Genomic DNA, 23,436 nt, shown 5'->3' on the forward strand with positions numbered 1-23,436 from the left:
TTTCCTGCTGTGCTTGCTGATGCTGTCTTTGCTCTTACAGCAAACAGTGGTACCAGCACTCACACCATGTGGTCTCTGGGTTGTGCCCCCAGCAGAGCCTACCTGGTTTCACATCCTCTCCCAGCTCGGTTTGTTTAATCCAGATTATCGTCCACGTCACCTATTGTCTAAAAAGTCTTAGCAGGCCGCCCGATTGCAGTCACCAGTCTCTGTTCTGAGGACCTCAGGGCTGCCCTGCAGCTACCATTTACCACTGGCTACCTGGAAATGTCGCTCAGTGTGGAGCTGAATCACTTGGAACATAAAAAAATGTGGCTGGGCAGTGGTGTTGTACACCTTTAATCCCAGTACTCAGGAGGCAGAAGCAGGCAGATCTCTGTGAGTTTGAGGCCAGGCTGATCTACAGAGTGGGTTCCAGGACTGCCAAGAATGTTACACAGAGTAACCATAGCTTGAAAAACCAAAACAAAATAATAAATAAATAAATTGTATTGACTTAGGGTTACACATCAAAAATATATTTTAAAATTTCACTCTCATTTTGTATTATAGCAGAGAAAGAGTTTTTTAAAAGCCAAGGTTCTGTAGTATTAAACCAATTCCTAATGATTTATTGTTATACCCATAGGTTAATGTTTTCCTCAACCCTCATTACAGAAGCTTCTATTTGTAGCAGATGTGAAAAACAGACTCACACTTGAAGAAGAGACTGCAGAACATTTATCCCTGAACAGAACGAGTATGCTCTACCACTTCCTCCTAAGGCTCTGGGGTCACTGCAGAAGATGGGGTGGAGAGACCAGAGTCACAGACTGGGTGGTTATAAGGGAGCATTGTCTTCTGGACATAGCAGGGCATTGCACAATGGACTCACAGCAGTTGGGACTGCATGCACAAGACCTGTGCAAGCCCAAGGCAGACCAGATCCCAGCATGGAAGGGGAAGCCGGCACTAAGTCCCAGCCCCAGAAGAGGAGCTACTGGCAGTTGTTAGCTGCTGGGAGAGGTGGGGTCAGATTTCTCCAAGAATAGAGCTGCTGCTAAGTCAACCACACACCAGTGCAAGGCCACACACCTAGAACTATTTGGGCAGCACAAGTTGTCTCCATGGTTTTTTTTTTTTTTTCACAACATTAAGTGATGAGGGAAGGGGAATGGATCTGGGAGGAGGTGAGGGTACTGGATACGATCAAAACGTATTGTACACAAATCTCAAAAACTAATGAAAATGTTTTTAAAAATTAAGGTTATTGAAATTTAAATTACCCTTTAATGTTTATGATGCAAAGGGTAAAAAGAGAGTGATCTAGCCAGAAAAGGCCCGGAACAGGCTCTCTGGGTTCTATAGCTCCACAGTTGAACCTGTATCCCGGGGATTGAAGAGCAGCATGGAGTTATAATGATGAGAAGGTACCGTGCCGCCCTGCTCTTTTCCTCTTCTTTAACCTAGGAGAGAGTGAGGTCTCACTCTCTGTGGAGTGGACTCTCCTGCCATGCACAGAGGGTCTTTCACTGTTTAAGTACACTGTCAAGTGGGAACACGTCTATACAAACACACAGTGTGCGTGTAAGTCCTGGAGGGGAAAGTCACTGCTGTGTTTTATAATCCTTTCCCTTCTAAAGCTTTGAAAAAAATCAACTCTGGTTTCAGTTTAGTTCCCCCCCTCCCCCAAGAAACCTACATGGCCACTTCTTCAAATTTGTTCCAGATGGATTTAGTCACAGAATGATTGATTATCCACTCAGTTGTGAGCTGTGTGGTTAAGCTCAGAAACCTACAACCACTGTCTGGAGCTGTGTTTCATGGTAAGTGGCAGAAAAGATAATCCTCCACCTGTCATTTTAGAGTTAGTGACGAAGAAAAAAGAATTCAGTGGGGCTGCTCATGTCAAGAGGATGTATTAGAAAATGGGTAGCAGAATATGGAAAAACCGTAGGAGCATCATGCTCCTGCCTCCTCCAGGCCTCCTGGTAAAGAGAACCAGATTTAACTGGGAGCCCGCTGAGAGCCCAGTCAGCTCTCCTTGCTTTAGCCTCCCTGGGAGGTTGCAGGGCAGAGGCCAGCCTGCACCTGGCTTTGAGGTCCCAACAACCCATTCAGCAAGCCCATAGATGCTTGGATTAATGACATCAGAGATACTTAGACAACTCTGGAAAATAATCTGCATTATAGCAAGCTGAGGGGCAACACACTATGCTCTGTCAGAACATACTTTAAAAGTCAACTTTAAAACATCTGATCTATCTTTATCTTTAAGATAAAATCGATTTCATTTGGATTTTTGTTATTGTGGTGAATATAGCTGAATTAGACTCTTTTTTTTTTCTTTTTCTCTAGTTAATTCACAGACTGTCTCCAGACCGTTCTGTTGGGAGGAACAGCACGGCTAGTGGTTCTCCCTTCTTGATTTCCATCCCTGTTGACTTTTCTTGTTTTGGTCATGTATCTTTTCTCCCTTCCTTATAATGTGACTCAGCTTTACCCCTTATCTCTTTTTGATAAATAAGACCCACCCTGTCTTTTATCAAGACACTTATTCCTCAGGACCCCAAGAAAGTTGATGTAGAATTTTGTTGTTTCTGAATTTTTAAGTTATGTACCTATTGCAACCTTAGGTTATGTTTGTAGCATATCTCCCAGCAAACTTTCACTATAAAAGAAAATATATTGACCATATTTAAACACAAATGTGATGATTCTTGGTGTAGGCTATAGCCTATGAGAAGAAAATTGTGACCACATCAGAACTGAGATTTCAGTGGGAGAGAAGAACAAATATCTCTGAGTCTCAAAGAAACATACAGCTGCCGGGATGTCTAAAACCAAAGTTGCCATTAAGTAACAACAGTGTATATTGTATTTTTTTTCTTGTAAACCGAGTACACACTAATTTCTAAAACTAATGTGGATTGTTGTACTTTCTCAGTGAGTTTTATTTCAGGGGTATTGTTTATGTGTACAGTGGAGTGAAAATTTTAAAATCCAAGGAGATGGAATTTTTTAGGAAAGATTTGGAGGAGTGGATAATATTTGAGAAGTTCTGGTCAATGAAGGAGAAGAGAGTGACTTAGGCACAAGGGGCAGACAGAAACAAGCAGGCTCTTCTATTGGACAGCACCCCACCCATACACTGCCCTTGGGATGGCTGTCTGAATGAGAAATACTGTATCTTACACTGACTGACAATGGGCATTCATTTTGCTTTCAATTATTAATTAATTTATAAATGCTGATTTGGGATTCCCCTCTGTACACTGTGAATATGTTTTTATTACATATTAAACATATAGGTTAATAAAGAAGCTGCTTTTCACTGATGGCAGGGCAGATTAAAGTCAGGTGGGAAATCTAAAAAGATATATATATATGTATGTATATGTATATATATACATATACATACATCTATCTATATATATATGTATATATACATATATATATATACATACACATACAGGGAGAGAGAGAGAAAGTAGGTGGAGTCAAAGACACACCATGTAGCTGCTGAAGGAGAAAGATGCCACCAGAACCTTACCGGTAGGCCACAGCCTCATGGTGATACATAGATTAATAGAAATGGGTTAATTTAAGACATAAGAGCTAGCTAGGAATATGCCTAAGCTATTGGCCAAACAGTGTTGTAATTAATATAGTTTCTGTGTGACGATTTGGGTCTGGGTGTCTGGAAAATGAGCGAGCAGTCTCTGTTTACAGAGCCCATAAAAATTCTAGATTTAACTGTAAAGTTTGGCCAGCGTCAACTCTGGAGTTTTAATTAGACTGTTGTGGGCATCTCTGACCTGTCTCCCAGGGATGCTAGTTTCTCAGCATTCTTCCCCCTGAGTGGGGCTGGATCCACTGACTTATTTTGAAGTCCTAGACTGGTGTCCGTTTTTTTTTTTTTTTGATTAGCTTACAAAGGACCGTGACTTTAGCTTAATTACCATTCCACCTCGCTTCTTTCTTTATGTCCTTTAATGAAAGAAGCTGCAGATTGATGGATGCTGTGAAGACATGCTAGCAAGGAATTCTAAAGGAAAAGTCACAAATTCTTCCATTGGTGGAAGCAGGAAGTGAGTCCTGCTCATAACCACAAACAAATGAAGGAGGAAGTAACTCTCTCCGAGTCTAGTGCAGAGATGGCTGATGCCTTGTGAAAGACTCAAAACCAGAGAAGCTGGAACATCACTCTTGTATTCCTGACCCAGAAAAGCTGTGTGATTATCAATGTTTGCTGGTTGAAGTTTCTAGGTTTGGGGGTAATTTTATGTATTGCAATGGATAACTCAAATATAGCTTTCCCTATGGTTTATGTGTGATAAACAATAACGAAACTAAGCAAAATAAATTGGTTTATGAATCTAGTTTGAGTGCAAAGCTGAAAAAAAAAACAATCCAAAATGTATGGAATTGGTAAACTTTAAGTGATCTGCCCTTGCTGAAAGGCATTCTTATCCCCAGGGAAGGTGAGAAATTCCAACTCAGAATCAAGAACACAGCAGAGGGCTAGTCATCCTTAAAGTCCGTACTCCCACGTTATAAAGAAGTTCCTGTTAACACGTGCAAATGGTTACTTGCCATGTGCCAAAATGAAAACAATTCCTTTCCAAGTCACCACAGTAATGACCCACGCTGGGGCCTAGGGTAGAGTGGTGATCCAGCTTTGATGCTTCAGTGATTTGGATCAGACATCCAGTAGACAATCGGAACTAGGTGTGAACTGCTTTGTCAATAAACCTTCAGATCAGTAGACATGTCTAGTTTTCTCTCTCTGAGTCATGGAGAGTTTACAATCACAGGATGCTCCCGCTTTCTTCTCAGGGTAGATTTTAACTTGCCCTGGCAGACTCTGTTTATTTTACTGATAAAAATACCATGTGAGGCAAAGAAGAACACCCATCAATAGAAATAGTTGTAAGAGTCAGCTATTTCTCAGTGAAGAGCAAGAGCGTTGCCACTGTACTGGTTGGATGAAACCTCTGTTCCTCTCTTTACTGTTGCAGTATGTCTGCATATGGGATTCAGTGTAGAAGCTAAGGAAACTAAAGCCTGGAGAGATGAGATGGATGAATAGGTTGTCAGTTCTCTTAGGGGAGGACCCGGAGGGCAATCTTCTGTGTCTTGCTTAGTGTGGTGGAGTCTCTAGCACTATTTCCTGCCAGAGGCTACTTTCTGAAATGCTCCTGAGCAGGCAGACATGAAAGCAGTCTGCCAGAGATAAAAGTCTCTTCATCAGTAAGCAGTGGAGATACCTGTGTAGCACAGCTGCAGTGGTTACATGTGCGCTCCTGAGGAAGAAACCGAGCATCTAACAAAGGAGAAAAGCACCACATGCAGATCTGATTATTCCCATATGAGGCTGGCTACTGCAGAAGACCAACTCCGAAGAATCAGTGGAGAAATCGGCTTCATGGCAGGAAGCCCATAGCCAGCTACAGAAGATGGAGATGTTTTGCTAGAGATGTGTAATGTCAGGTGTCAGCCTGGATGTAGAGTCAGAATCTTTTTTAATAGGGTTCTCAGGTAATTTGTAAATTCATTAAAGTCTGAGGATTTTTGGTTCCCAATGCATAGCATATAAGAGTTTTTAAAATATATTAAACTGAGTTTTGAATGTAAATATTTCTATATAACTTTAAATTAATTTTTAATAAGATTTCACAACTGATTTTCTTAGGAATCTGAGTCACACAGCAGAGAAACCCAAGATGTCTCGTGACTGGCTTTACCATCTTTTCCAAATAATATGTGGTAATAGTCTCACCCAAGTCATACAGTCTCAACAACTGTACTTTGCTAGGTAATGGTTGTAGTTAAGAAGTATGATGGTTAACTTTATATGTCAGTTTGACTGGACCTAAGATTGCCCCGATACCTGGTAAAATATTATTTCTGTTGTGTGTACTTGTGGGTGTTTCCAAAAGAGAGAGTCTTCGAGTTGGTTGACTGATTTAGGCAAATGGCCCTTACCAATGTGGATGGATATAATATAGTCTACTGAGGCCCACAAAGCAAAAGTGTAAAAGATGGGCAAATCACCCTCTGCTTCTTGGCCAGAAACATTATCTTGCTCTATGCATCAGAGCTCCCGGATCTTAGACTTTTGGCCTCTTATGATCCTACCTTCTCAGGTCTTCAGACTCAATCAGTTCACATCAATGGCATTCATGGTTGTTTAGCTCGTAGTCTGTGTCCCATGGGCCTTCTTGGCCTTCATAATCATGTGACAATTCCCATGATAACTTTTGTTCTCTCTCTCCTCTGTTAGCTCTGTTCTGGACAGCCCCAACTCAATCTCTGCCCATGGAGAAGAAACCCATTTCTTCTAAAGGACAGTTGTGCTTTCCTTCTAGTGGATAAAATAGTTTTGACACAATTGTCATATGCCATCTATTGAGATAATTTTTAAAAATTAGATTTTCTTATTTTGTTACAAAGGAAACTCAAACTCAAGACTTGCACTAAGGAAGAGGAAGGCCAATTTCTCCCAACCGCTACCCTATTTTTGCAAAAACAAAACAAAAACAACAAAACAAAACAAAACACCACCACCACCACCACCACCAAAATATCATTTATGTATTTTTTCTTGAGATCTTTATTTTCCATTATTCACTATAAGCTATATACCTGGCCACTATAAATCTGAGAGAAGAAACAATAGTTTGCTAAGGATGCTACATGACTGAAATGATATTGTACTGGATTCACATTTTTGTATGTCTGCCTATCTCTGATTGTATAGAATACAAGCAGATTTTGCAATAATTTTTCAATGCCATATTCTTCTACTATACATAGCTAGTGTTTTTACAATGATAACCAAATTATCCTGGTTTTTCTAATAGAGCATAATCCTGGTAATCTTTTTGAGGAATTAACCACCTGTGATAGGCTGGGTTATTGAAAATGACTACCTTGTTTTGTTTACTCAATTTGTTTTCATGTTTTGATTAAAACATCAATGAGAAGGTTTTTCACTTTACTTAGAATTGAGTTCTAGTTTACAAAGGTTTTCTATTTAACTATTTTTTGAATGATCTATTCACCAAATAATCTCTCTTTCTTTCTTTCTTTCTTTCTTTCTTTCTTTCTTTCTTTCTTTCTTTCTTTCTTTCTTTCTTTCTTCTCTTTTTAAAAGGACTATCATCAGCATCTTAAATTGCGCCACAATTAAATTTCCATTTTTTATTTAGCTTCCTTTTATCATTAGCTCTTTTTCTCCATCAACAAATCTGGGGATGGGGGTGAAGATGGGGACGGGGTAGGGGATTATACAACTAAAACTCAAAACAAAGGTTGATCTTTAGCAGCCTGGCTTCTTCTCTGGATTAGGGCTATTATGTTCCAACAGGTCATGAACTATTTTAACAAAAAGGGCCCACAGTTTTCTACTGTGAAGTTTAATTCATCATGAATGACTGGAATTTTCTGTCTTGTTTGCTGAGCAGATCTTCATTCAGAACTTCCTTCTGACTATGTAATTTACCAAAGGCCTAGGAATGTAAGGATTTGGAGATTTAACACTACACCCAGCTAAAATATTATTTTCTAGTCCACGTCATGGTTTCTCAAACATTTTCTCTTTGCCAAGAGTCTCTTAGACTAACAAAGCAATGATCCCAATGCATCACAAATGTGTCATGACAAAGCCAGGGGTTGTGCCTTATCAGCTTCATTTCTGTGTAGATGACCCTTCTAGGGAAAATGCTACAGAAATTCTTGGTTGAACAAATTAATGCTGTAGCTGTCCAAGGTGTCCTGTTTTCTGCAAGGCTGTGTTTAGGTTACTCTGACTGAGATCTTAAGAGCAAGACTGAAGTTTTGTCTCCTATAAGTGTAATTTCCTTCTGCAAATAATGCCCAATGCATGTTCTGTGCATGCATGCATACAGACATGTGCTGGAGTAGGTGTCTGTATGTGTGCATACATGTAAGCAAAAATTTCTAGAATATATTGGCTCCAAGCAAGAAAGGGTACATCCATATCACACAGGTCAGTTTCTTAACGACCATTCAACAACTTCTGGAATATTCCATCATCACGAAGTTCTCAGGAATAAAGATGGTAAACAGATAAATAAAAAGATAGAAACCCATTTTATGCAACAGTATCTCTTTAGGTCTCAAATTATGAACAGTGGTGACATCTAATCACATCAATAGAAGTTCTTCCTGAGTCCAGGTTGTGAAGGACTTGGTAGCTAAAGAGGACACTGAATAAGGATTACAGGAGATATTTCTCATTTTGAATTATGTTTCATGGCTTCCCTCGCGGGAGCAGAGTTAGATCATTGACAGCCCACACAGCTGCAGAGAGTGAAAACTTACTTCACCTCTGAGCCTTTTTAGACTTAACCATATAAAGCACAAAGGCATATGCAAGTTCTGTCGTGGTTCTTGTGTAAGCTGGGCACATGGGATACTAGTGACACTGAGGCAGCCCATAGCTCTCTCTTTTCTTTGTTTCTCCTTTGCCAACTGTGTAAGTGTAAGCCAGGTCTCAGCTCTTCTGGAGGTCCTGAGACCCTGGCATTCTTTCTTGCCTCCCTGCAGTTTTCTACTCCATATTAAGATCAGATGTGATCTTTCTTAACTCTCTAAAAGCAGAGGACAGCCTCCGGGCCATAGGTAGGTCAAAGGACATATGCCCACAGAGGCAAGCTGCTGTCCTTCTTCCCCCTTTCTCTTATTGCGCCATCCTTCTTCAAGAGTTTTGAGCTTCTTTGGGCTATCAGAGAAATCGTATGAATATCTATGAGCCTTGCAGATAGACTACAAAATCTCACATATGTGAAACGTGAAAATTCCAAACTTAGAAAAAGAAGAGTATGGTGACCAGATGCTGAGTAGGGAAGGCGAGGGGTGAGGAAACGCTGGTAAAAAGAGGCAGTTCAGTTAGTCTGGAAGAATGAGTTTTTGAGATCTCTTCCACAAGTTGAAGGTATGGCTCATAATTTATTGTGTATTTCTAAATGTATAGGAAGTAGATTTTAACTATCCATACCATAAAGTGTGTGTGAAGTAATGGATACATTACTTAGCTTGATTTGATCATTCCATAATAAGTATACCCATCAAAAATCACACCATGCCCTCAAAACATATAGACGTATTGCTTGCCAATTAAAATATAAAAACTCAGGAGCAGGAGGGATGACTCAGCAGGTAGGAATATTTGCTACTCTTCCAGAAGACCTGCCGTCAGTTCCCAGACAACATGGTGGCTCACAACCATCTCTAACTCTAGTCTCAGGGGATTCAGTGCCCTCTTCTGGCCTCTGAGGATACGAGGTGTGCACAGCATATGGTACACAGACATACATGTAGGCAAAATGTTCACACACATAAAAATGAATAAAATAAATATATGAAAGCACATCTGGGGGATATATGTCAGTTGTAGCATACTTGTCTATCACATGCTAGACCCTGGGTTTCATCATTAGCCCTATACATTTTTTAAAAATTAAAATAATAAAGGGGTAGAGAGATGATTTGGTGAATAAAGTCTCTGGCCTCCAAGCCTGACAACCTGAGTTCCATCCCCAAGACACATGTGGGAGAAGAGAACAGATTCCTGACAGCTGTCTTTGACCTTTCTACACGAGCCACAGCACACCAGCACCCACACATTATTTAAGTAAATGCAATAAAATATTGAGTAAAATTTCCATCCTTGTGATTATTTTATTCAAATATCATGAATATTAAAATTTTACCAACCCAAGTTTTTATTAGCTTGAGGAAGGGTATATCTGATACAGACTTGAGGTCACTACAGAAAAGGTTTGTTGGAAAATAGCTTCAATAGTTCCAATTTTCCTTTTCCTAGGAATAAGAACATCCTGTTTAGTTACTAGTGTTTATTAAAACACAGCAATTCAGGATTGCAAAGAAGAGGTTTTATGAATCCTTTTATCCCCCCCAGTGGATAAGCTTAAATAGAACAGATTCTCCAAGATGCCTTACATTAAAGGATGGAAAATTCTTTTTAAATAACTCCATTGGGGCCTATAGTACTTCTGGTTGGGACATAAGCCTTACACAATAATAGTCAATGGGTTCATCTTCAAGGATAATTGAGGCCTTAGAGCCTGTGATTAAAAATTGGCCATTTACATAAACAAAGCATGTTAGTGCTCTTCGGATATTAAATGAAATGACCCTGGAAGGTGTTTATCAGAGTTTGGTTAGGTTACGAGCACTTCACTGGGAAAGCTACTGGAGCCAGCTCATCATAGGCTGTTTCGGAGCTGGTTTGTCCGTCGTTACTTGTTGCCATTCCTTATCGCTATCGGAAGCAACCTCCTACACTGTTGCCATTCCTATCGGAAGCAGCCTCCCGAGCCCCTTCTGAGACAAAAGGGACCCAGACACAATGCTCCTCACTCTTCTGCTTGGCTATAGGATGGTCATTTTTTCTGAGGCTTGGATATTAATTTCTACGTTTTTCCAACTCTACTCCAACATTCTTCTCTCTTAAATGCTCCATTCCAAGGAGGAGCTTTTATCTTTGGCCTTGCTTTTTGGGGTATACTTTTGTGTTTGGTCTGAGTATGTGTTTTAGCCAATTGTGAGATTTTCTGTTGTCACAAACTAGTTTTGTTTTGACTTTTAACAGTTAATCAGGTACTTGAGATGTTCTATGGATTACTTGACTAAACTGTTGTCTGTTTAACCGTCATTTGCAAAATCGTGGATCAGTTATGCTGAGTTCTTTAAGTATTAGACTGTGATCATTCTTTTTTCTTTTGATTGTATCAAAATGCCTTCCTTCTACTTTGACTTTATCAAATGACAATAGAAAGTGGTTCTCAGATTTGACTGCATTTGTCAAATACTAGTTGAATAGTTTTGTGTTGTAATTGGGCAATCTCATTGAAATACTGACTGCTTAGCCTGGACTAGCATAAATGCGCAACTATTTGAAGAATAGGTAAAATTTTAAAATTGAAGTGAAATCTCTCTCTTTTTCTCTACTTTCCACCCAATTATGCAACATTGACCCACTGTCTTTCTGTCCTTTTAATCTCCATTCATACTAACTAAGAATTCCATGTTGTTGCAAATGTCTTGGTACTTAGCCTTCCTTTCATGAATTTCATCACTGTGCTTACACTGAATGTTTACCTATCAATTAGAGCCAAACTACAAACCTGCAATTGTTTTAACTTCTTGTAACAACAGTGTTTTCTGCTCCCAATGTTTCCAGTTTTCCTGATCAGTTTTGGGTTTGAGTATGCAATTTGCAGTTACCTCCTGGAAAAGGCAGCGTGCTAATGAATTTCAGATGTGGTGTGAATAACTTATTTGTACATTCGTGCAAAATCAAACACATTTGGTACAAATTTTGTTTACTCCTTGGCTTCAAAGAATAAAATCATGCCAGTAGCCAACAAGTGAAAAGACAATCCTTACAAAAGGAAACATTGGTTTCAGAGAATACAGCTTGGGGTTTTCTGTTGGACAAAGAGATAATTGGCCTGTTCCCGTGCACTTTTTTTTTTTTCCTGAGACAGGGTTTCTCTGTAGCTTTGGAGTCTGTCCTGGAACTAGCTCTTGTAGACCAGGCTGACCTCAAACTCACAGATTCACCTGCCTCTGCCTCCCGAGTGCTGGGATTAAAGGCAAGCGCCGCCGCCACCACCACCCAACCCCTTTACGCATTCTTTTTTTTAATTTATTTATTTATTAAAGATTTCTGTTTCTTCCCCGCCACCGCCTCCCATTTCCCTCCCCCTCCCCCAACTAAGTCCCCCCCCCCTCCTCAGCCCTAAAAGCAATCAGGGTTCCCTGCCCTGTGAGAACTCAAGAACAATGGCAATGGGTTTCTGATCCTACTGCACGTACTGGCTTTGTGGGAGCCTAGGCAGTTTGGATGCTCAACTTACTAGACCCTTTACACATTCTTGAAGTTACCCAGGTTTGCAATTCTTCTCTAACCTGCTGCCTTGCCCATATGTAGGGAGAGGGAAATTCTTTCCACGGATTAAGAGTTAACTTGTCCTAACAAGAATCTCCTCCTGTGATGGGAAACACATCTTTGATCAAATTTATATCGAAAAGAAGACACAATGAACTTTTCAAATGCCGGCTATCTCAGCGTGTGAGCGGAGTGGGACAGTCATCAGCACAACCGGTACTGGGAAGATTCCCTATTGCTTCGGTAGCTGAAAGATGCTCTGTGGCCAAAGCCTAGGCCAACTTCATCCCTCTGTGGCTCAGTGTGCCCTGAGCCTCCAAACCACACTGCTTCATACCACAGTCTGTGTCAAGAGCTTATGGGAATCTGTAGAGAAGTCACAGATGTAGCTGAGAGCCTCTCATCATAACCAACCAGAGCACAACTATAGTTTCACTTCGGCAATGTGACTTCACCTCCTCAGTCTTTACAGAGAGATGCGGGGCTCCCCTCTTTACTCCCTCTCTTTGAGATTCTCATTATCACATCCTTAGTTTAGGGATACAATTCTAGCAGGGGCTTATGGTCCTGCGACCGCTTGCTAGTGATCGCAGCAGGAAGAGAAGGAAAATACGGTAGCACCCTACCCTACCACAGCATGCATGTTTTTTGCTTTCTCTTTACTGCTAACTGTATCCCATGGGGATTCTGATACTGTCTTCTGATTTATATGGCTCACACAGCTTCCTGAAAGCTAGGATTAAGCTACAACATTCCTTCTCAGATTTCAGCAGGTATCAGAAACACAGGATTACTACCGTGTGCGTTTGGGGCCTACTTCCAGAATTTTCTGATTCTGTAGGTGTGGGACCCAGAAATCCACATTTCTAGAAAATGACCAAATGTGCTTGCTGCTTCTGGTCTAGGGATCATACTTTTGAAGCAGTGGAGTCAGGATTGCAATAGCACAGTTTTCTCAGGAGAATGATCATATTGATCTCTTCTAGTCTTTACCCCAATTGTTATGTTTATGAAGGTTTTTTTTTTTTTGTTATTTTTGCTATTTTGAGACAGAGTTTCTCTATTTAGTCCTTGCTTTCTTGGAACTCACTCTATAGACTGGGTTGTCCTCCAACTCAGAGCAGCTCCGGAATTAAAGATATATGCCATCACTGCCTGGCCATTATAACGAAATTTTTAAGGCGATTGAATCAAATATATACATATATTCTTCACAAATGCATACTAAAATGACCTTAAATTGACTAGAAATTCAATGACCACAGTATTTTGAAAAGAAAATAATAAAATATATTTCATGTTTAAGAGAAAAACATCTCTATTTCAATGTATCCATTTATTTAAAAGTCAAATTTCTGCTATACATTTCAGATACTCAAAACTAATTGACAATAAAAAACATAATCAGGCTTAAATGCCCATTTTTCTTTCTACTTGAGCTATTTTTTTAGGTTTATATCATAATTTACACAATTATAGTCTCCTCTTTTCAAAATATGTTTTCTTATATCAAAGCTCTTCACTGGGCTGTGTTATTATACACGGCAATACCTCACAAAACGATCCCAAGCATCCAAAGACCCTTGCGGCATCAGTCAGATCAACAAAGGGCAGCATTTGAGAGTTGCCTGTTAAGAACAATGTGAGGTCCACTGAGCCATCTGTTTAGGCTAGAATTTATAAGTGTTCTTTTGGTTATGAGATCACATCCATTTAAAAGGAAAGAAATAACAGGAATATTTCCCTAGCCTCTAAGAAGCGGAATGTGTTAGCTCAAGAATGTTAGAGAAGTACATGCATAATTATTTCTTCCTTTTTCAAAACAGTATTTTAGCTATAAATACACAGAGGGTGGCGGTTTCGTCTGTATGCCTAAGAAGGTGACATGCCAGAGTATGTGCATGAGGGCACGTGCCTGGGCTCTCATGTGCACTCCATGGCCTGCATGTTGAAGTCAGAGGGCAACTTTTTGGAGTCAGTTTTTTTTTTTCCCCTCAGTGTTATGGACCCAGAGATCAAACTCAGATTGTTAGAGTTGGGACAAGTGCCTTTAGCCACTGAACCGTCTTGAGTTCATTCCTGATGGCCTAGTTAGTTTCTCTCATTGGTTAGTCGTTGTCCCTGTGAAAGTTGACCAAGTTAATAGCTTTTGTTTTCTTACAAGCGAGGCAAAATATCCCAGTTTTTTGTAAGTTCAATTAAGCACACACATTTCTTTAAATACGACAATTCATATTTTCTCTTTCTGCCAGTTTCAAAATGATTTTCCCCTACTCAGAAAATTTTATATGACAAAAAATTCTTTCTTGACTTCAACTAGTGCCTCTTAATTCCATTCCTTTGAGGATGACCACATAGGGACAGCAATGTGGAAAACAAGAGGTCAGCCATCTACAGCTTCTAATGCATCTCCTACCCATCCAACTTGCTTTTCCAGACAAGTTTCTGTTGTCTCTGAGGTGGATGATATCACATGGACTTCAGATACTTAACACGGAAATGACCATGTTATTGCGTATCTGTAAGGGTAATGCCAGCCACTTACAACTCTCAGTATGTCTGGCTCCCCTGGTGAACTCTCCTTTGTCAAGAATTACTTTAAAAAATGCCATGACTTGATCTCTGGATGTTGTATCATATTTCAAGCCTTCCGTTTCTGCACAAAACTGAAAACTCTGGAAAAGCATGTGGAAAGGACTAAGACTTTCATGTTTTTATTAAACTGCTAATACATATATAATCGGTTATATATTTATTAAAAAATCTAATGGTGGGTCCACTAGACATGTGATTGGCATGGTGCGTTTGGAAGCACTGTTTAAGACGAAAACACAATAGAGACCACCGCACTTGCATAAGTTCTTAGTTCTGGACTATGTGATGATGTATATCTGTTGAAAAATATATGTGGAAAAAAAGAAATAGTTTTTGTACAACTAAGATTCATTTGTAGCTTTCATTTATCCTAATCCAGACAGTCATAGTAAATGTGTTTGGCTTACTGGACACACTTATGCAGCATTTAAAAGGGAGCAGAGAGGTTTATTAAAACAGAGAGCTCCTCAAGTGGCTTGGTGACATCAGGGATGTAGGTCCTTGGAGCACACTGTTGCTGTAAGCAGAGGCCCTCATACCTTCACACTGTTATGAAACGCTATTTTATGCTGCTGGCCTGGACTGAGAACGTCACACATCTGCAGGCAATTAGAAGGAGCTGGGCTGCATATTTGATTAGCTCAATAATCAATGGGCACAAGTGTGACTGGACTTCTATTAGTCAGATCCCTAGACAGATTATTCTGTTGTTATCATATTATAACTCTTTTTTGTCAACAATTAAGTAAATCCACATTTATGGGCACTTTGCAAAATTGGGAGGTGGGAAGAAATCCAATTTAAGCCTTAGGTCATTAAAGAACCTTTAACATTGCTTTTGTACATAAGCCCAGTACAGATCCCCAAGCCCAAATTTTAGAAATTGCTGGATTATTTAAAACAGTTTAGATTAAATACTCTGGTGTGTATATAATAGATAGCTAAGTATTTATATTTTCTATAAGCAAAGTGCCTAATAATTTTTATTTGTAATTAAAAATTACCCAGAGAACTGAAAATTATTGCATGCAAAAATCCTAGTAACATAGTCGAAATATATCTTTTGGTATTTTAATTAATTTAATAAACATAAGATAAAATTTCATCCAGTAACCTGAAAAATAGTTAAATGAATACAACTTTCCAGTTAGACCAAGAGCACATAACATGTCTGTGACAAGACTGTGAAACTGGACCCTAGATATGTGGCTAATAGCGTTATAAAGATACTTTTCCCTTTTCTATTAATTAAATATGTCTGTTCCTATGAGTCTTTTTTGAGATGCTTTAAATTGAAATAAGATTATATCACTTCCCTCTTCTCCTTCAACCCTCCAGCCCCTCCCAGATATGCTCCCTCAACCCCTCCCAAGTCCTACCCTCACTCCCAAGAGGATAATCTATTTTCTTTGGTTATTATTGTCACATATACATGCACGATATATAAATACAGCCTGCAGAGTCCATTTTGTTGGTGGTGTGTCTATGAGAGTGAGTGGGGGTTACTCACTCTCAGTTGGTTAATGAAAAGGGGGCTCATCCCTGATAGTCAGGAAGTGGAAACAACCTAAATGTTCTTCAATAGATGGATAGAGATAAAAATGTGATTCTTAAACAGACTGGAATACTATTTACCTACAAAGAAAAATGAAAACACAAAGTTTTTAGGTAAGAGGATAGACCTAGAAAAGACTATACTGAGTAAGGACACCAGACCAGAAAGCTCCTGAACATGTTCTCTTTCATCTGTGGTTCCTAGTCCCAATCCCCATAGAGGAGGACAGGACCTCGAGTATCCAGGGTGACCACAGGTGGCGGGAGTGTGGAGTGGAAGGGGGCTGGGCTTGGAAGCTCATGGCAGGATACAGGTGATGTGAAGAGGGGAACCCCAACTGGGGAGGAGGGAGGTCAGTACAGAAGAAGGAGGGATGAAGGACAAAGAACACCAAGGTCGCTTGATAAACTTCAATGAATCATTTTATATTTACATAAAATTATACAGAATATACATAAGTGTGTGTGTCTCTGTGTTTCTCTTTGTGTGTGTGTCTGTGTGTTTTTCTCTGAATGTGTGTCTGAATGTGTATGTGTCTGTAGTGCTTGAGTGTGGGTGTGTGCCTGCATCTGTATGTGTCTGTGTGTCTCTGTGTGTGTGTCTATGCATGCCTGTGTGTGTCTATGTGTGTCTGTGTTTGTGTGTCTATGTGTGTCTGTGTGTGTCTCTCTGTGTGTGTCTCTGTATGTGCCTATATGTGTGTGTATCTTAAAAGAAGTTAAACCACTCTGACTGCAGTGTTCCCCATAAGAATCACAGACTAACAAAAACCTTGGTAACTGGGTATAAGAAACCTCATGTTGAATGGTTGGTCATGGTAGTCCAAAGTGATTCCTAAAAGATATAGATTATTAATGTAGCCATTGGTTGCCTCTCAGGAGTTGAGGTTTGCTTCCATTGATGAAAACACCATACGTTTAGGGCACATGACCCAGATGACTCAAGCTGGATCTGACCTGTAAACCTCTTTCCTGTTGTCTTGCCTTCATGATCCAGACAATACTATGCAAGCTTCCAAGGGAGGGAAGCAATTAAACAGTTCTACCCAGATGCAGCACCTAGGAACCATGGCAATGATCAGAAAGATACCCATAAAGATGCAGTATGTGATGCTGACATGTTGGTGGTAACCAGCAGCTGCCTAATGGGACTTAAAGCCCATGCAACAGGAGGAAAGTCATGATAATCCTATAAGCCTGGCCAGCTTCACAGGGCTAGTGACCTTATGGGTATTAGGAAAGAATCAACTACATCACTTGGTTAGTCCAACACAATTCCTTACTACTCTCTAAATCTTATCCTTACATAAGTAAGTGTAGTTACCACCCTTCACCTTAGAGCAAATGGAGACTATCAGAGAAAAATACAACTGGACACAATGCAGAGGTCAACATACTGTGGTGAGCCTAGCACCTACAGACACATCTGCATCACAGTTCCCGGAGCTGTGGGGATAGCGACAGCGAAAAGATTGCTAAAGCCAGAACACCAGGGCATCTGCTGTCAAACAGCGTCTCCTAGAATGGCTGAACAAGCAAGACTGGAACAACGGCAATATCAATGAGCATGCTAACAAGGATGGGGAAAGTTTCAAGGGGTCCCACCCCAGGACATAGAAACACAGGCAACTAGTCTAAATATTTTCAAGGAAAATTACATAGGATCTCATTTTCACTGTTCACAAGTGTGTTTCTACTATACCTGATGTATGTCTTGGAACTGTTGTAATCTAAAATTTCTTCATCCAGTTTTAGACATTGGTCCTCAATTCAGCCAGAAACATTAATGATGAACCATGAGCTACTTTGATAAATAGCCCACTATTCATCTGTTCTTCCCCCCCCCCCAGGTATCATTAAAGTATACAATACCCAAAGGGCTAAAAGTAACTCAGAATGAATGTAAAAATCTAAACAACTTTACCAAAGATATTTTATTTCAGATAAAATACCACCAAAACTTTCAAGTTAATGTATTTAAATAACTCAGCTAGAAGATGGAATATCTGAAACAAACTGAAGGCATTTTTCCACCAGTATTCATCCAAATACATATATTCTCATATAACCTCATCAGTTTATCTCATTGTCATAATCCTAAATTAGATATCAAAATACCAAGCAGATGCTGAAGCATTCATCATCAATACTGGATTTCTGACTCATGACAGTAACAAAAAACAGATGCTCCTCTGAGGTCCCCTGAAAGGTGACACCGTCACTGCATGAGTTTGCTCTTGATGTGGGGTGACTTAAAATTTGCCCACAAAATATCAAATAATAAAAACCAGAACAGGGTGGATTCCTCACTTAACTTAGAAGTCATTGAAAAGCTCCTGTTTCTATTTTGAAGACAAAAGAAACCACTAGGAAAGAGAACATGTCCTGATGCTTGATGGTACTTCATCTTGAGAGATTCATGACCTCATTCATGACCAGGCAGAAGGGCAGGGCTCCTAAGCCCCATCCCTTGCCCAGTGTGGATGGTGATGACAGGCCTGCCCATCCTAGGGGATCTACCTACTCAGCCCCTAGCAATGTGAAAGGAGTCTGGGATCTCGTAGAATCAATTCTCAATAAAAGAATCATCACACAAGCAGTTCTGAGAGAATTTGCCAAGAAGGAAAAGGCAAACAATCTTTTAGCACAGTCCAGTTAGTTAACATCGTACATATCTTCAAAGCCTAAGATTCTTATCGCTCTGCTAGCATGACCCCTCAGCTGTTTCTACAATATGCAGTGATGTGTACTCTGTGGAAATAAACTGAGAAGCCCAGGCATATGGTGCCGTGGTGCATGCAACAGAAATAAAATGTGTTGAAATGAGACCTTTAAAAGAAACAGCCTCATGAATGCAGAGCTGCCCTCCAAGGTGGAGATTTCCTCTGATTGGGGAAAATAAATTAGTGGTAACTCCAATGGCAAAAAAACAAAACAAAACAAAAAAGTTAAGAAACCAAAGGGGGACATTTATGGAGTAGGTCAACAGCACAGTTTCAAATTCCAAACAAATAATCGGACCCCTCGCCCAACAGCCATGACTCTGGCACCTCCCTGCTTGGGCTTAAAAACCAGCTCTGTACCTAACACCTGTGACCTCCACTTCTCAAACTTGGCTGCGTACTGGAACCGCACTGGGAGCTTTAAAGAAATATTGATGCCTGGAATTCATCCTGAGGGAGTGTTGTTTAATTGTGCTAGGGCGTGGCTTGGCCACTGAGAAGCATTAAAGGGCTCCTAAGTGACTATAAATAGAACAGTGAGTTGGGAACCACTGGTGAAGTTTCGAAGGCACAGCTTCCTCATCTGTAAAATAATAATAATGACTTCACGAGCAAGTATCTTTTAGGAATATTGCAATGATGGTATATGCTACTGTGGACACGGCACTTATCACCCTGTCCTGTGTGGGAAGCCCTTGATCAATGTGAGCTATTACATTCTCACCGGGAGGTGCCCTTGGGCAAGAACTTACTTGTCAGTACACGTCACGCTCACCTTGACACACGTTATGCTCACTCTGCTCGTAGCCTGCTGCACACTGGATCCGGTGGGAAGGGTTGGTAGCCATACGCTGAGGGTCAGCTGGGTTCCTCCGGATGACAAAATTATTTCGGCCGGTCTGTACTTCTGGGCCAGCAACGGCAGTGGCACTGGCTATCACACCGCCTCCAGGCATCACACCGCTGGTTGCCATGCTACTGGCAGTTATGCTTCCGGTAGCGGCCCCCGATGGTACTTCCGCAGCTGGTGTTTCTTGCTGAGGTTGTTCGTTATTGACAATAATTTGGGCTGTCTTAGGAAGGCAGAGGTATCCTCCATAGTGGTTGACACATTTCATGCCACCTTTGCAAGCGTCTGGGACAATGTCACATTCATCAATATCTGTAGTCAGTGATAAAATAAGTCAGCAAGCTTCTCAGTGGATAGAGTGTGGGTTAGCACGCAAGGGCTAGGAAGGGAAATGCGTGAGCCGGAGACAGGGAGCTGTTCGTGGACAGCAAGGCTTCGAAGCAAGCTTACCTTTACACTGCTGTCTTACCGGGTCCCACTCATATCCATCGGTGCATTGCTGTAAAGGAAATATCAGACATGGAGCCAGGAAACAATGAAAGGCTTCCCTAAGAAGCTACCGTGAAAGGGCTCTCTGAGGCTTGGAACCCTAGAGAAATGAGATGGGCAGTTAGTTCCACATTCTCCTAAGACACATTCTCCTAAGGGCAGCTTAGGGGGTCCCTTCTTTTCCTTCAGTTGGCCTGTTTCCATGGTGTGTTTGGGACAGTTGTCCATCAACATATTCTTAGAATTCCTTTCTCTCTTTCAAGACTGCTCACCCCAAATATTTCTGACTGATATTTTTTTGTTGCTCCCTCCCCACTTTGCATTATAAACCTCACAAAAACAAACAAACCAAAAAAAAACAAACAAAACAAAACAAAACCAAAAAACCAAGATTGAAAAAAAGGTCAACTGGGCTCCCTGTTTTCTCCCATCCTGAATTCTTGCATCTCTCTTAACTCTTCCTGAGGAGCTGTGTGGTAGAACCCAGCCCACTGCTGCTCAGGTCCTGTGCACACGTAGCTGTTCCTCTCCTTAGGCTAGTGGAGCCTAGGTCAAGCTGTTGGGCTTCTCAGGCATGCCCCACGTGGTTGATTCAAGTCAAGTAAATGCGACCCCCATCATCTAGGTCACACATTCTTTCCCCAACCGCAACACTCCTTCCTCTCTGACCTCCTTGTGGTAACAGAGACATCCTGACGGCCACTGTGTACTATGGACTACTCATCAACGACCTGGCCTGCAGCCCTCCCCTTCCTCTGAAACACATCGGAAGGGACCCTTCGCTCTGCCACATGGGCCTGAGCTCTCCTGAGAGCCCCGACTGTCTGTCTGTGGCACGGGTCCTTGGATCTCAGAGCTTCCCTCATGCCTTGTATTTGTCTGTTAATGTCTCTCCCATTAATTATCTCAGCATCTCTCCTCAAATCCCAGATATTAAAACATTTGCGACAGTGCTGTGACTAGAAGGGGGTACCACTGAAGAAGATCACCCTTGGGGGGGGGGCTCTACCCTTGCTGCTGCTTTCTCCATCCCTACACTGTCCTCTGGTCTCCATTGGGGAGGTTTTTAGGTTCACCAGGAGTTCTGACTGTCTGCTGACTTGGTTCTGGGTCAGGTGCTCCCCTGAACTTGGGACTGGACTCCATAGCCCTAAAGCAACGGACTCTTACTCTTTCTGACAACTTCCTTCCCCAGAAGGAAGATGGATGCTGGAAACCTCTTAACAGATTTTCTATTTTATGTCAAAACTCTTCCAGACTGTACGTGCACTGGCAAGTAGTTAAAGGGTCTGCTCCCAGAGTCCTTTTCGACCGTAGGAAGGGCATTCCTCTCTGCCACCCACGTAATGCTTACGCCATCACGCTACTAAAATTCCACTCCATGAAGCCTCTTTTTCTGACTGGCCTGAAACTGCAGCGTTTCTCTGCGGGAGATAACAAATCTTCCTCTTTTCTAGACAGACACTCTGCTCTAATCACATGAGAATAGCTCTTATTTTTCCTAAATTGGTGTCTCCAGATTCTCTTCCTTTGACCCCAGCTCCTCGGATCTCAAAGTGGCTCACTGCTGCCCCCTCCTCCCCTGTGAGAGCTTCTCTGCAAATTCTTCCTGTTTCTCTGCTTCCGGCCCTTTCTTTCTGGTCTCCACGTGAACATTCTTTTCAGGGCCTTCCCTTTCCCTGTGGGCCGCCCTCCAGGATTTCCCTCCAGGGCTGTTCCGGAACCTGGCAGTACATGGTGCTGCTGGTTCCTATGCAGTTTCATTCTGTGTCCAACCAGCAGGCTCCTAAACTTTGTCTGTAGTCTCCAGATTCTCTTTAGTCACACCTTCTCCCGTCCCCTTCTCTCCAGGAACGACACACCTGAGACGTGAAGGTCTGCGTCCTTCCCCCACCCCTTGGATCCCTGTACCTCTCAGTTGCTGAAACTGCACAAACTGGCTCCAGGCCAAGGGGCCTCCTGCGTCTCTGTCTGCTCAGATGCAGAACTTCACTGGATGCTCTGCCCTTCTCAGGGTTGAATGGAATCGTGTTACTTAAGTGTGTGTCATTTGTTTATGGGCTGCATGTTTATGTTTCTTGGCTTGGGCTCATGAGCCACATGTATGCCACTTATATTTAGATGCCATTCTGTATTCCAAGAAAAAAAAAAAAACTAAATAGAACCTGTAGTTACTGTAATTGAGTGCTGTGTACCTGATTTTAAGATATGGGTATGCGCACAGGTGGGTATGTATATATGTTTCAAACATTTTAAGACACAGAGATTTTTGCTCAGACACACGGGGACATTCACAAACAATGGCCTGTACTTGCTTACATCATAAATGTTAACTTCTCTTTCACAGTGACTTTAGGTGATCTCCCTGCTGTCTATACTTATGTCTGCTAGATATTTGGATACAACGTGCATGTTTTCTGTGTTTCAAATATGACTTATTCAGCTTTCATTTAAAAGATTGTTGTTTGCAAGATTTTATTAAAAATTAGGCGTAAAAGTCATCAAATTAAAAAGAGATATAAAAGTTATGTATACAAAATGTATAAATCCATTTTAATCTTTGCTCATAACAAAGGTTAGAAAGGATTATTGTCTTTAGACAAAAGAGATTTTTTAAAAATATTTATTTATTATGTATACAATATTCTGTCTGTATGTCTGCAGGCCAGAAGAGGGCACCAAACCCCATTACAGATGGTTGTGAGCCACCATGTGGTTGCTGGGAATTGAACTCAGGACCTTTGGAAGAGCAGGCAATGCTCTTAACCACTGAGCCATCTCTCCAGCCCAAAAGAGATTTTTATATGGGAAATTTATGAAAGATGGTTATAATGTAGTTGAAACATAATTCATTATAAGTGCTATGGCCAAAACTCTAAGTATCGAGATGAAAATCAATGTTCTAGTTCTTTATCTTGTTACAATAATTTTTCCTGAAGCATATGCTTTAATTCTACTGTTTTCATGTGTGTGTGGTATGCATGTATGTGTGTAAGTTTGCTCATGTGTAGGTGTATGTGTGCGTGCCTACATGCTTGTGGGAGCCGGAGGCTGAGGCCATGAATGATCTCAGTTATTTGTTTACCTTATTCAATGAGGCAGAGTCTCTCTATAATACCCAGAGCTCCCTGATATGGGCAGTCCACCACCATCTCTAGTTTACCTTATGACTGATGCAGACTCTCTCAATCACAGCCAGAGCTCCCTGATATGGGCAGTCTCACCAGCATCTCTAGTCTACCTTATGACTGATGCAGACTCTCTCAATCACAGCCAGAGCTCCCTGATATGGGCAGTCTCAC

At 41.1% G+C, this 23,436-nt stretch overlaps 1 protein-coding gene across 1 annotated transcript in view; it reads right to left on the reverse strand.

Moving 5' to 3' along the window:
* Efemp1 (EGF containing fibulin extracellular matrix protein 1) overlaps positions 1–23,436 on the reverse strand; it is a 63,791-nt gene that overhangs the window by 32,796 nt on the left and 7,559 nt on the right. Inside the window, exons 3-4 of the mRNA XM_005367723.3 lie at positions 20,096–20,144; positions 19,571–19,957 (exon numbers count right to left, since the gene is read on the reverse strand). Of these exons, the coding sequence (XP_005367780.1) occupies positions 19,571–19,957; positions 20,096–20,144 (436 nt within the window). The remainder of the gene's footprint in view (positions 1–19,570; positions 19,958–20,095; positions 20,145–23,436) is intronic.

Source organism: Microtus ochrogaster, unplaced genomic scaffold (assembly GCF_000317375.1).
Source record: "Microtus ochrogaster isolate Prairie Vole_2 unplaced genomic scaffold, MicOch1.0 UNK22, whole genome shotgun sequence".
Classification (NCBI taxonomy): Eukaryota; Metazoa; Chordata; class Mammalia; order Rodentia; family Cricetidae; genus Microtus; species Microtus ochrogaster.